General features: G+C 41.7%; 1 protein-coding gene across 2 annotated transcripts in view; it reads left to right on the forward strand.

Moving 5' to 3' along the window:
* CNKSR1 (connector enhancer of kinase suppressor of Ras 1) overlaps positions 1 to 14716 on the forward strand; it is a 73679-nt gene that overhangs the window by 13955 nt on the left and 45008 nt on the right. For both annotated transcript variants that reach the window (XM_089663087.1, XM_089663088.1), the window contains exons 4-6: positions 265 to 349; positions 4411 to 4452; positions 11729 to 11845. In XM_089663087.1, the coding sequence (XP_089519213.1) occupies positions 265 to 349; positions 4411 to 4452; positions 11729 to 11845 (244 nt within the window). The remainder of the gene's footprint in view (positions 1 to 264; positions 350 to 4410; positions 4453 to 11728; positions 11846 to 14716) is intronic.

Raw genomic sequence — 14716 nt, forward strand, 5'->3', positions numbered from 1 at the left:
CTGGAGTGGTGTGAGGAGTCAGGTTAGTGGGACCAGGTAAGTGACTAGCGGTGGGGGGCTAGGACAGGTAGTTTGGTGTTTTTGTTTCCTTAATGCATAAACTGCACTAAGGTAAAAAAAAAGTTTTGTTTTTAGAAGCACATTAACCAGAGCTTGCTATAAAGTATATGAGAATGAATCACTGTTTGTCAGAAATTTAGTCTGTCCTGCAAAGCTGTAAAGTAGATGCTTGGTATATTATTTATTTCACACTTGTATCCACAGATATCTGTTCACACGTCTGAATGATTATTCTGCTAGTAGGGATGTCATTGCTTTGTGTGTAGAACTGGCAGAGATGTTACATAAGGTATGTATTTGTAAGTGGTATTTATGTGGTGTCAATTTTTATTTATTTATTTTTTTTTATTCTTGGTTGGCTTTAATTAAAACCTCACCATTGACTGTCTTTTGAGACCTAGAAAACTAGAACAGTATGAAGATCAGTTAGAGAACAATAATGATTTTCTGTTTAGTTACAGACACTGTATTGAAGTTAAATATTCATCACACGTTGTTGCTGGAAATGGTAGCAGCAATGCCAGGCAACGTGCACTCCTTAAAGCAGAACTGCACTGTATCTGAGCACCACAAACCAAAAACACTATTTAATTCATTTGTAAAATTCAAATCAAAATCACACATCCATCCATGTCTCCATGTTTTATTTTGCTGAGAAATCACTTTGAAAGCCACTCCCCTAGCATTTGCATTCGGCATGGCATCCTGGAAGGGAGAAAGCTCAGAAGAGTTTCCCATTGGTCAGTGGGTATTGTGGGTGGCATTTCCAGCAGCTAAGTGCAGTGGGGACCAAGACAGTGGGGAAGGCGTTCGCTGGTTCACCTTTGCAGCATTTGCAAAGCAAAGATGCAGCATCTTATTTTTTTTATGAAAAGGTGGACTTCACTCTGCGTTAAATGAGTGGAAACTCTTGCCTGCCCTGGTTTAGTTTTTGCTTTTGTTAAAACTCTTGCGCCATAAAATTAAATATTTATTTGAATGTTCATGTAGGGGGATGATAGATTTAGCAGTCCTGGACCAGGGGCGGACTGACCATTTGAAAACTCTGGCACTGCCAGAGGGCCCGGGGTCAGTAGGGGGCCCCATGAGATGCCCCTGGTACCTTTTTCATAGGCTTTTTTGAGTTTTGGCAAGGACACAGAGACCCTATGATCCCCTATTGCCCGGGGGCCCCATGAGTTGTCAGTCCGCCCCTGTCCTGGACAGAACTTACTTAGTGTTACGGATTTCACCTTCGATACACCTGACAGCCAAATGGATTGCTGCATCTACTGTTCACAGGTGAGCACATTTTAATGTTATTAATATACATTTAAGAGTGGCTTGTCAGGAAATGATCTGACTGCATCGCAGTTGGTCAAATACAACATGCACCCCTTCTTCTTCCTTCTCTCTTTTTTTTTTTTTTTTTTGCCATCAAATTATTTATAAATGATTAATAAATCTTTTTACCATTTGTGTATATTGGTTATGACTTTAAGCTGTGATATGTAAAAAGTGGTCAGAGGTACTTTTTCCATCCAGAAATACTGCTTGTGAACGAGTAATAGAGAATATTTATTTGGTTCTCTGTTATTGGAAAGTGAACTTGTCTTAACCTCTACATCTGTTCTGTGAGTTTTTTTTTCTAAATCCCCTTTGTAGACATGCATGAATCTGCACATATTCTGTATGCTTCACTGCAAAGAACAACAAAGTTCCAACATAGTTGATTGTCCTTTGATATAAATCCAGATGGTTACCTGCTGCAGCTGCTTATGCACAGATTCAAATAACACTTGATCTACTTATGGGGTATGTCAGCATTTGATGAATTGCTCCTTTTTTTTTTTTTTTTTTTTAATATCCTTTCCACAATTGAGTTAAGACACCACTCCAGCACTAAAGTGCAACAAGCCAAAGTCACCATAAAGCAGCCATGTAGTAGACAATCTTGCTGACTTTGTGTTTCGGTGGGTAACTAGGTCCACTTCAAGCTTTGCTGCCCACTTCTTCAGATTGGGGGAAATTATTGATACCAAATAACAAGAAGGGCACACTAGCTTCGTGCACTACCTTAGGTACCATTTATTTGTAAAATAAAAATAATTCTACTCCTAAAAACAGTAATATAATAAACTTGTAAAGTCAGTAGGACATCAGGCCTCAATACAGAGCTCCGAGCTCTGAGGAAGGGGGTATATCCCTTAGAACTCATCTCCTGTGTCTGATGTGGAGTGTTTTCTCGATCTGCCTACTGTATGTGAGGTTTTGATTTTACTGCATTTAAGTATAATTGACAAATGGTACCTAAAGGTGGTGCACGAGGCTAGTGCGCCCTTCTTTTCTATATTTCCATGGAAAACTATAAAATGTGGGATTTTATGTCTGCGTGTGAAACTACATTTATATGTACAAGTGTTGAGTTAAGCAATTGTGTAATGACCACAGCTTTAAGTACAGAGACTAACTATAAAAGCATTTATAAAAACAGTGATTGCTTCTGTAAAAACAGTTTTTTTTAGCCCCTGGATTTATGGTGTACACTGTAACTAAGGGCTCGTTCACACAATATCAGTTAAGCTATGTGGATCTGCGTAGGTCAACAAAGACACACATGGAAAGTGTTGTTTTTCAGGTGCCATGTTCCCACCATCCTAGCTCTAGTTTGAGGTGGGTTGCATTGTGTTGTGTGAAAATGCAGACACACAAGTCATCACACCGCAGTACATAGACTTGTTTGAAAGCTTTAGGACTTTTTTCTGTAAAGTTAAAAAAGAGAGAAAAGTGAACAGTGTGATGTTCTTTAACGATGCATTGCACCTCCTTCCTGCTCCTACACAATGTACGCTAGTGTGCTCAAGTTTTGGCATGTGGGCTTGTGTTTTTGACATGGAGTTTTCATATAGACTATGTTCTCCCACCTGCTATTCTACTGTCCATTGAAAGTGCTGGTATTAGCCAGTGAGATGTTGGATAATAGAATATTGGGGTGTGAAGACTTGGCAGAGACACAGTTGCTTCAACTACAAGCCACAGGAGCCTTCTAGGCTTTCTTAGGCACAACAGATGTGTTTTTATACTTTTTGTATTGTATAGAGGTCTAGGTTGGGCAGATCTAGTGGATGAGCCCAGAACTCGCTACATCCTGATTTCAGGAGGCCAGTTTAGAGGAGAGACCCCTTTTCAGTATTGCAGAGGAGAACAACTTAAGTGCTTTTATTTTCCATATATTTGTGGTACTACCAGTGACCAGAAGAGCCCAGGAGAAGAATGAATGTGCATACAGTTTTTTTTTTTTTAACTAATAGGTTGCCTTATCCTCTTATTTTCATTTAGTACTGCTACGTCTTGTAATTTCATTAGCATTGGGAGGTCTCCTATTAAACCACCAGTTCTGTACACCTGCTTCTGTTAAAAGGAAATTTGTTTGTCCCAGTAAGAAATGATTTTATGCTATGGGCAAAAATAGAAAAGCTGAAATGCAGATTTTGGGGTGGGGAAGAGTATAGAAACAGTGATGCAAAAAAAGTTCTCAGGAGATATCAGCCTGCAAGTGACCCAGCCTGCTAGACTCTAACCACAATTGCATATTACTTTTGGGTGGTCTTATACTTCTTCCGAGTCTCAAAATGTATACATGTTTTCTGCTAAAAGATTATGCAACCGGCCATCATTCTCTGAATATAGTTTAATGACAGCGTGTGTCTGCATGTGTTCTCCTTTGTGTCATCATGTGTAAGAAAGTTATTTTTATACCTTTTGGCTCCAGTTTCACATTACAGCTTCGGCAAAAATAATCTTGGAACTAGAGTACCTTCACTGTTACTAGAAGCAAAACCCATTTCTCCTTGTACTGCCCTTTCAAGACAGGGAAAATTACTCTTGGAAGTGAACGCTAGAACTGTAATTAGTTTTGTGGTCTTTGAAATGGACAACATCCATTTCATTGATACAAAATATTTATTTTGGTCAACATCCTTTTGGAAAGCGTAAGCTGTAAAATTTACTTTACTGTGATATATCTTCATATTTGCTTATTATATGTTGGGTGTGTGTGTGTTTTTTTTTTTTTTTTTTTCTAGATCTGCAACAAACAAAACTTTTGCTTTAAGTAATTGGAAAGTGTAGAAGGCGCACATGCTAAAATTGTATAGCATCCCGAGAAATTTTTTTTTTTTTTTTAAATATATAAACATGCTGTAGAAATATTTTGAAGCATAGCTGTTTTAGTGTGAAAGCAATCTGGTTTTTGAATATCTGTGGATAGCTAGCTATACCGATGTCATTTAGTATGATTCATATGAAAGAACCAGACTCTGCTGTGAGATGCAAAACAAGTTTTTAAAATAATGTTGTTCTTTCTTTCAGGACTGGACAGATCCAAAGGTTGAAGCCAGGATTCTAACTATTGTGAGTATGGGCTCTTCTTTATAGATATTTTTAGGCTAATGTTTATGTTCCTGATGTGCTGCAGTGCTCTCAAAGTAACTATTGTTCTGACACTAAGTGGTACAAACTGACACAAAGGCATATGGCCATGGTGTCTTTCCAGTTTTCACCAGTAGGTAGTGCTCAAGGCAATATGTAAAACCGGGTACAAGTGGAATTGGAGAACCCAGTTCATAATATTACATGGAGAGTCAGAAGCAGATCTGTTCTTTTTAAAACACCTTTTAAATTAGCAGCTTTTTTATATTAAATATTTTTGATTGATTTCGCATGCACCTTCATGAAAGCAGAATCAGAAAAAAAGATCCAGTTATCCGAGGAGACAGAAAAGAGAGGCTAAAAATTGAAAGGGGCCGGTTTAGTGAAAAGTTCTATCCACTCTTCTTCTAGACACTTCACCGTTTACTCCACACTGTAAAGGCCACGATGTGGAGCATGTGATGCCTCACAAAGTTCCTTCTGCACAGTGCTGCAGAAAGAGTTCTTTTATTGAAGGAAAGATCTGTCACATGACAGACAGGTTACTTGACAGATTCATCCATCTGTCCTGTTAACGTGGAGAGAGGAATCTGTTAGGATTCCTTTAGTTCAGTCCACAGGCTGAATTAAATAAATTTACAATTACACACAGTGGGGGAAAAAAGTAATTTTGATCCCCTGCAGATTTTGTAAGTTTGCCCACTTACAAAAAAATGAAGGGTCTATAAATGTTATCATAGGTAAATGACAGAGACCGAATATCAACCAAAAATCCAGAAAAAAACACATGATACAAATGTTATAAATTGAGTTGCATTTCAGTGAGGAAAATAAGTATTTGATCCCCTACCAACCAACAATAATTCTGCCTCTCACAAACTGTGCTCATGTGGTACCCAGATTAGTTCTGTCAAGTTAAGAAGGTGCTCCTAACGACAACTTGTTATGTGTATAAAAGACACCTGTCCATAGAATCTCTGTCTTCCATTCAAACCTCACCACCATAGGCAAGACCAAAGAGCTGTCAAAGGAGGTCAGGTGCAAGATTCTAGACCTGCACAAGGCTGGAAAGGGCTACAAGACCATCAGCAAGAAGCTTGGTGAGAAGGAAACAACTGTTGGAATGATTATTCACAAATGGAAGAAAAACAAAATAATCACTTGCACTTGGTCTGGAGCTCCATGCAAGATTTTGCCTCATGGGGTAAGGATGATCATGAGAAAAGTGAGGGATCAGCCCAGAACTACACGAGAGGAGCTTGTGAATAATCTCAAGGCAGTTGGGACCACAGTTACCAAACAAACCATTGGTAACACAATATGCTGCCATGGGTTGGCACATTGGGAGAAAGTGCTGTGGTCATACGAGACCAAAATTGAGCTCTTTGGCATTAACTTGACTCTCCATGTTCGGAGGATGAAAATGGTTGGTTTTGACCCAAAGAACACCATCCCTACAGTCAGGCACGGAGGTGGAAACATTGTTTTGGGGCTGTTTCTCTGCTGAAGGCACAGGCCAACTTTGGGTCTTCCAGCATCACCATGATCAAAAACATACCGCCAAGGCAACAAAAGGAGTGGCTCAAGAAGAAGCAAATTAAGGTCATGGAGTGACCTAGCTAGTCTCCAGACCTAATCCTAGCTGAAACTTTGAGTTGACAAGTGACAGCCAAGAAACCTTAAGTATTTAGAGAAGATCTGTAAAGAAGAGTAGACCAATATTCCTCCTGAGATGTGTGCAAACCTGATAACCAACTACAAGAAATGTCTTGCCTCAGTACTTAGTGGGGAAACCCTTGTTAGCAAGCACAAAGTCATATTTTCCTTGGGGATCAAATACTTACTTTACTCACTGAACTGCAACTCAATTTATAACATTTGTGTCATGATTTTTCTGGATTTTTGGTTGTTGTTCTGTCATTTAAAATACGCCAATGATAGAAAATTATAAACCCCGCATTTCTTTGTAAGTGGGCAAACTTACAAAATCTGCAGGGGATCAAATAAACCTTTTCCCCACTGTATGTGTTTTAAAGTGCGGAAACTTTTTGAAGAACCCTCGTATGTGTATGTCCAGCTTTAAGTGTTCCTAAAGGCAACGTGTTTTTGTTTTTTTTTTTTAAATTAACCACTTGCCTACAGGGCACTTATACTCCCTTCCTGCCCAGGCCAGTTTTCAGCTTTCAGCGCTGTCGCACTTTGACAACTGCGCGGTCATGCAACATTGTACGCATATGAAATTTTTAGCATTTTTTTGAGACAGAGCTTTCTTTTGGTGGTATTTTATCACCTCTGGGTTTTTTATTTTTTGCTAAACAAACCAAAAACTGAAAATTTTGAAAGTTTTTTCTTAGTTTTTGTTATAAAATTTTGTTAAGTGATTTTTCTCCTTCACTGATGTGCGCTAAGGAGGCTGCAGTGATGGGCACTGATAGGCTGGACTGATGAGGAGGCACTCGTAGGTGGCACTGATGGGCATTGAAAGGCAGCACTGATAGGTGGCACTGAAAGGCAGCTCAGATGGGCACTGATATGTGGCATTGATGGCCACTGGCAGGTGGCACTGATGAGAACTGACAGCTGGCATTGATGGGCAGTGACAGGTGGCACTGCTGGGGCTACACTGATCATCAGTGCTCTGATGATCAGTGTACATGTCCCCTCTGAGGAATGCCGATTACCGGCATTCGGCATGACTGCTTGTGAGGAGAAAAATGCAGATAACTGGCATTTCCCAATTTTACATGCGATCAGCTGTAATTTGACACAGCTGATCACATGACCGAGCCGACTTCTTCGGCTTTTTCCGTTGATTGGTGATCTGCTGTGTCCGAGGGACACAGTGCACCACCGATTGCCGTGTTCCCAGAGCCGCGCATGTGCGGTTAGAGTGGGAGGACGTTGAGTGACGTCCTCCCAGAATGAGAGAACCGCCTTGCACCCATCATTACCTTATATGGCGGTCGGGAGGCGGTTAAATTAACAAACCTCTCACCTGTTCTGTGCAGTCGAACTGCACAAAGTGGCCCTGATCCTCCTTTTCGCGGGTGCCCTGTAGGAAATCCTGGCTCCTCCTCCTTTTATTTTCCCATGAATGTTTCCTATATGAAGTGATATACGTATCTAATCTATCTATCTATCTATCTATCTATCTATCTAACATCCTTGTTACGTGATGTACTCCATTTTACTATTCTGTATTTCAGTGAATCAAATCACTTGTTTATTAATTAAAAAAATAAGTGTGTGTCTGTATGTGTATATTGAAAATTGTTGCAATTACAAATGTTGAGGCATTCTCATATTTATTTCTTTTTGTTTGTATTGGTATGACACAAAAAGTGGAGAAACAATTCACATTCAATACAAAACTCCGAAAATGGACTGGACAAAATTATTGGCACCTTATCAAAATTGTAAGGTTTGTGATGCTGCTGTAATTTGTAATTAAACTCACCTTTGCCAATTAACAGGTGCTGACAATATGGAAATCACACTGGCAACTTGTTTAAAATGGTGAAAAATTGACTCACACTTTCTGTTGTGTCTGTGTGCCTCATGGAGCATGGTGAAGAGAAAGCAGCAAAGAATTGTCTGAGGATTTGAGAACAAAAATTGTGGAAAAACATGGACAATCTCAAGGTTACAAGTCCATCTCTAGAGATCTTAATGTTCCTGTGTCCACTGTGCGCAGCATTGTCAAGATGTTTACAGCCCATGGCACTGTAGCTAATCTCCCTGGACATAGACAAATTACCTTGATCAACTTCCAGACAAATTCAAGCTGACCTTCAGGCAAAGGTTACAACTGTGTCAGCTCGCACTATACATCGCCATCTGAATGAAAGGATGCTATGTTAGGAGACCCAAGAAGTCCCCACTGCTGACACAGAAACATAAAAAAGCCAGATTGGAGTTTGCCAAAACTTACCTGAGGAAACCAAAATCCTTTTGGGAGAATGTGCTGTGCTCAGACGAAACAAAATTACCGTATTTTCCGGCGTATAAGACGACTGGGTATATAAGACGACCCCCTACTTTTCCTGTTAAAATATAGGGTTTGAGCTATACTCGCCGTATAAGACTACCCCTCTTCCAACGCACACCAAATAAAAATTAAAAACCTCAGATTTGATTTCAATATGGTATGCTATTTCAGTATGGTATTCCGATGATGGGACACTATTCCTCCCACTGACACCAATGATGGGGCACGCTTCCTCCCACTGACACCAATGATGGGGCACTATTTCATCCACTGACACCAATGATGGGGCACTATTTCATCCACTGACACCAATGATGGGGCACTATTTCATCCACTGACACCAATGATGGGGCACTATTTCATCCACTGACACCAATGATGGGGCACTATTTCATCCACTGACACCAATGATGGGGCACTATTTCATCCACTGACACCAATGATGGGGCACTATTTCATCCACTGACACCAATGATGGGGCACTATTTCATCCACTGACACCAATGATGGGGCACTATTTCATCCACTGACACCAATGATGGGGCACTATTTCATCCACTGACACCAATGATGGGGCACTATTTCATCCACTGACACCAATGATGGGGCACTATTTCATCCACTGACACCAATGATGGGGCACTATTCCTCCCACTGACTAATGATGGGGCACTATTCCTCCCACTGACACCAATGATGGTGTCCCTACATTAGTGTCAGTGGGAGGAATAGTGCCCCATCATTAGTCAGTGGGAGGAATAGTGTCCCATCATTGGTGTCAGTGGGAAGAATCGTGCCCCATCATTGGTGTCAGTGGGAGGAATAGTGCCCCATTAGTGTCAGTGGGAGGAATAGTGCTCCATCATTGGTATCAGTGGGAGGAATAGCACCCCATCATTGGTGTCAGTGGGAGGAATAGTGTCCCATCATTGGTGTCAGTGGGAGGAATAGTGCCCCATCATTAGTCAGTGGGAGGAATAGTGTCCCATCATTGGTGTCAGTGGGAAGAATCGTGCCCCATCATTGGTGTCAGTGGGAGGAATAGTGCCCCATTAGTGTCAGTGGGAGGAATAGTGCTCCATCATTGGTATCAGTGGGAGGAATAGCACCCCATCATTGGTGTGAGTGGGAGGAATAGTGTCCCATCATTGGTGTCAGTGGGAGGAATAGTGCCCCATCATTAGTCAGTGGGAGGAATAGTGTCCCATCATTGGTGTCAGTGGGAAGAATCGTGTCCCATCATTGGTGTCAGTGGGAGGAATAGTGCCCCATCATTAGTCAGTGGGAGGAATAGTGTCCCATCATTGGTGTCAGTGGGAAGAATCGTGCCCCATCATTGGTGTCAGTGGGAGGAATAGTGCCCCATTAGTGTCAGTGGGAAGAATAGTGCCCCATTAGTGTCAGTGGGAGGAATAGTGCCCCATTAGTGTCAGTGGGAGGAATAGTGCCCCATTAGTGTCAGTGGGAGGAATAGTGCCCCATTGGTGTCAGTGGGAGGAATAGTGCCCCATTGGTGTCAGTGGGAGGAATAGTGCCTCATTAGTGTCAGTGGGAGGAATAGTGCCCCATTAGTGTCAGTGGGAGGAATAGTGCCCCATTAGTGTCAGTGGGAGGAATAGTGCCCCATTGGTATCAGTGGGAGGAATAGTGCCCCATTGGTATCAGTGGGAGGAATAGTGCCCCATTGGTATCAGTGGGAGGAATAGTGCCCCATCATTGGTATCAGTGGAAGGAATAGTGCCCCATCGTTGGTGTCAGTGGGGAGGAGGAATAGTGCCCCATCGTTGCTTCAGTGGGGGAGGAACAGTGCCTCATCGTTGGGGTCAGTGGAAGAGGAATAGTGCCCCATCGTTGGGGTCAGTGGAGGAGGAATAGTGCCCCATCGTTGGGGTCAGTGGAGGAGGAATAGTGCCCCATCGTTGGGGTCAGTGGAGGAGGAATAGTGCCCCATCGTTGGGGTCAGTGGGGGAGAGCAGCGGCTGCTGCTCCTTTCAGATTTTCGCGGGGCCGCTCGGCTCCGCTTCCTGACCTGTGATTGGTCGCCTGTGTGCCTTTCCAGTGCTTGCGCCCAATCACCGGTGAGGAAGCGGAGCCGAGCGGCCGAACTGAAAGAAGGAGCAGCTGCGCTTCCTGGACCGGACCGGATCGTCGTGGGACCGGGACCAGAGCCAGGTAAGGTACAGCAGCCCCTCTGCCCACCCCTGTACTTAGTGTCCGTTGAAGGAGAAGGGGGGGCGCCGCCCCGCACCTCGAAAAGGTGCCGCCCTGATACCGGTGTATAAGACGACCTCCGACTTTTCAGAAGTTTTTCTTGTGTTGAAAAGTCGTCTTATACGCCGTAAAATACGCTACAGCTTTTTGGTAAAGCCCATCATTCTACTCAGAAAAAGAAATAAGACCTTTTAAAGAAAAGATTACAGTCAAACATGGTAAAGGTTCACTGATGTTTTGTGGTTGCTTTGCTGTTTTAGGCACTGGATGTCTGGACTGTGTGCATGGCATTATGAAATCTGAAGACTACCAAAGAATTCTGGGGTGGAATGTAGGGTCCAGTGTCAGAAAGTTGGGTCTCCACCAGAGGTCCTGGGTCTTACAAAGGACAATGACCCCAAGCACACACATCAAAAAGCACCCAGAAATGGTTTCAGACAAAGTGCTGGACAGTAATGAACTGGCCAGCAATGGCTCCAGATCTAAATCCCATAGAACAGCTGTGGAGAGGTCTGAAAACGGCAGTTGGGAAAAGGAACTCTTTCAACCTGAGAGACCTGGAGCATTTTGCAAAGGACGAGTGGTCCTGAATTCCAGTAGAGGTGTAAGAAACTCATTGATGGTTACAGGAAGCAATTGATTTCCGTTATTTTTTTTCAAGGGGTGTGCTACTTTATCCAGTTCATATTGGGGTTTTGTGTGATATGTGTCAGATTTGGCTTTTTGTTTCTCTGCTTTTTGGTGTCCTACCAATGCAAACAAAAGTAAACATGAAAACGCTTAAACATTTGTAATTGCAACAATTTTCTGGACAAAGTGGTGCATTATCTGACATAAATGCAGGGGTGCCAATATTTTTGTGTGTGTGTGTGTGTGTGTGTGTGTGTGTACATATACTTAGTATCTATCTTCTCCCTATCATTCATCATCTGTTGCTCACTAGTCCATATGGCACACCCTCTCTGTGCTTAATTTTTTATGGACTCTGTGTCATCCCTACTATTTTTTGCCTTGTTTGTTAAATGATACTGATGAAGTCTTTTTTTTTTTTTTTTCCAGTGTGAAAATATTTGTGTCATATGTAAGAGTATCCTGAACTGCAGTCCCGAGAGTCTGCTCAGTCAGACGGCTACTCTGGAACAAGTACAGATCCATCCTAAACCTTCAGACGGTTTGGTGAGACAAGGTTTTATTCAGCTTTGGGGAATATTTTATATATTTTCAATTGCTAATTTACTGAAAAAGGCCAGCGTAATAAAGACCCATCTATTAGGCCTAGCATGGGTATACTGCCCATTCAGCAGGTACCAATATGTGTGTGTGTCCGTCCGTCCGTCCCCACATATTAGCTACGTCTCTACAGATGTGTGGCTTATCTGCCATTAATAGACCCCACATGATAGTTTGCTTTCATATGTAAACACCTGAATTACTTGATTACTGTCATTCTGCTTATAAGCATAAAACCTGTACAGGTATCTTGATAGTATGTTGCAATTAATTGAGACGGGGACTTTTCAGTAATCCTTTTTAAAATTGCAAAGTGCTGGGGCCATTCTGAGGGCAATCTTGTCAGTGCTGTTGGCCTATAATTATGTGGCTACTGCGGTTTCAAGTTGAAGCAGTTAGAAATTCTGGAGAAACTTGGGAAGGGTTAGAACGCTATCAGATTGTTAAAACTGTCTGTGACAGACCATTGTCAGCAGGCCATAAAGTGAAGGTAAATACAAAATTGTTAAAGTGGTCACCAGCACAGGTGGTAAAGGAAAAAAAAATCTTTTAAGGACTCCCGTGTGGGTGATAACTACTTTGGAGGGCATCTCCTTCAATTTGGAAAGATGTTCTATCACTTTCTCTTGCGTCTTCAGATTAAGAAGTGAATGAAAATCTCCCCGATGGGACACAGGAAAAAAAAAACATAACAGACTGAATGGGGTTTAACACTAATACTGCTCTATCTAAGCTAAATAAAACATATTTAACCTTACATACACTTTTTATAAGGGCTTAATTTATATTTTGTTTCTGTTCTTTTACTATCCAGTATGTTGGCCATCAGTGTCTTACAATTTAATATGTAATACATGACAGAGCATTTCCAAAGCACTATGGCTTAGCTAATGAGCACACTTTTAAGCACAGCTTTCTCTCACTCTCTCACTGAAACTTTGTTCTGAACCATGTAATGAGGGGTAAAAGTATCTGACTCATCCAACCCTGTTTAAATGATTGTCTTTTTGATCTATAATCTCCTTAAACAGTTTTGTTTCATCAATATATGCTTGGTGGAAATAGCAGTGAAAGCAGCCTGGAGCTCTGCTTGATAGCTGCATAAAAGATAGATATCCATCCCTGTCTATATCTATGCATGTGTGATATTATATATATATATATATATATATATATATATATATATATATATATATATATATATATGTGTGTGTAATCTTATGGTGTCCAGATACAACTGCAAACTGGGCAGGTTGGTCACCAGGCCCAAGGACCCTTAGGCCGTTGTGGTAGATGCTCTGGTGACTCTGTAAAATCAGTTTCACCTGATCTGTGCCTTTCTTCCTCTACAACGCCTCCCTTGTCTGCTCTGCAGGATCCAAATGAAAGGCATTCTGGTGATTCACATTGCAACAAACTGGCCATGAGGGCATGCTATTTCTTTATACTTGCACTTTTTGCAGACTCTTTTTGAGCCCTTGCATATCGTCCAGACCATCTGTCCCAAGTTCTTGTTTCTTGGTTTAAACAGCATAGCTGTTGAAGCCTAGATCATGAGGAACAGAGGCTTATTGGCTTGCACAGTCTACCATTACACCTGGAGGACTTTGCGTGGTGCAAGGCTAGCTCCGTTCGACACATCCTGTTCTTTCTCCAGGCTGATTTGAACTGGCATCTAGCCTTGAATACCATAAAGGGGCAAATCTCAGCCCTGGGCATTCTGTTTCAGTAACTGTTGGCCTCCCAAAGATAAGTTAAGGTCTTTGTGTCACTTACATTCCTCTTCCTGTACGTTCCCCTTTGACTCCTTGGGACCTTAACCTGGTTCTTGCGGCCCTTAAAACTCATTAGGGATATTCCTTTGTCTGACCTCACTTAGAATGAGGCCTTTCTTGTTGCTATCGCCTTGACACACCGGGACTCTAAAATGGTGGTTATGCTTTGCCAGAGAGCCTTTCCTAGGCCTTATGCCTCTTTTCTACATCTTTCCTCCTAGCTAGTGAGGACACTGTCCTTCTCCCCTTATGTCTTGCTCTGAAAAATTCTAAGGAAATTTCTCTTTTTTTCTCTGTCACTACATGGTAAATTGTGGCGACAGTCTTCCTCTCGGCTTCAACCTTTTTATCAGCAATTCGGTTCCTCCTTTGTCCACCTCAAAGGTTTCTGCAGGGGGCTTTCTGCTTCTTTCTTCACCATTGCACTTTTATTAGACAAGTCCTAATTTGAGACTTTGGTCCAAGATATGTGTTTTTAAGGGCACTTCAGCAGGCATCTGTTTCTCAGATTTTTAATGCTGTCACCCAGTCTTCTGTTCACACTTTTACGCTGTAGCAGGTGGATGTTTTTGCCTCATCTTAACCTATTTGTTATATTGGCCTGTTGGCATATTTTGCTGTGTTGCCCACCCCTCACTTGGACTGCTTTTGGACTTCGCATTGTTAAAACTAAGATCCCAAGTCTTATACTGCACAATTTAAAAAGGAAAAAAAAAAAATGTTTGATTTGCTTGTATGATTCTTTTTTTTGGAGTACAGGAAAGGACACAGGTCCCTCCCCTCTGTTCCTTATGATCTCTGTATTGCCTGCTACAAGTCTGGGTCTTGCTGGCAGTGGGAAGGTTGTTTGAAGATGTCCCTGCGGCTTTTATTATTTTTTTTTTTTACAGGTTTCTAGTTACCTGAAGGTAGCTTCATCTTACCCATGGTAAAAATATGTAAACCTAACATTTCATATTTCTGATATGAGCCTGCTGTGCCATGTACTTGTATGAAAATGCATCCGATTCTCTTTATTTCTGCTTCATTTGTATGAAATCCT

The sequence above is a fragment of the Staurois parvus genome, unplaced genomic scaffold (assembly GCF_062004578.1).
Source record: "Staurois parvus isolate SC_StPar_1 unplaced genomic scaffold, SC_StPar_1.0 ptg001622l, whole genome shotgun sequence".
In the NCBI taxonomy this organism is placed as follows: domain Eukaryota; kingdom Metazoa; phylum Chordata; class Amphibia; order Anura; family Ranidae; genus Staurois; species Staurois parvus.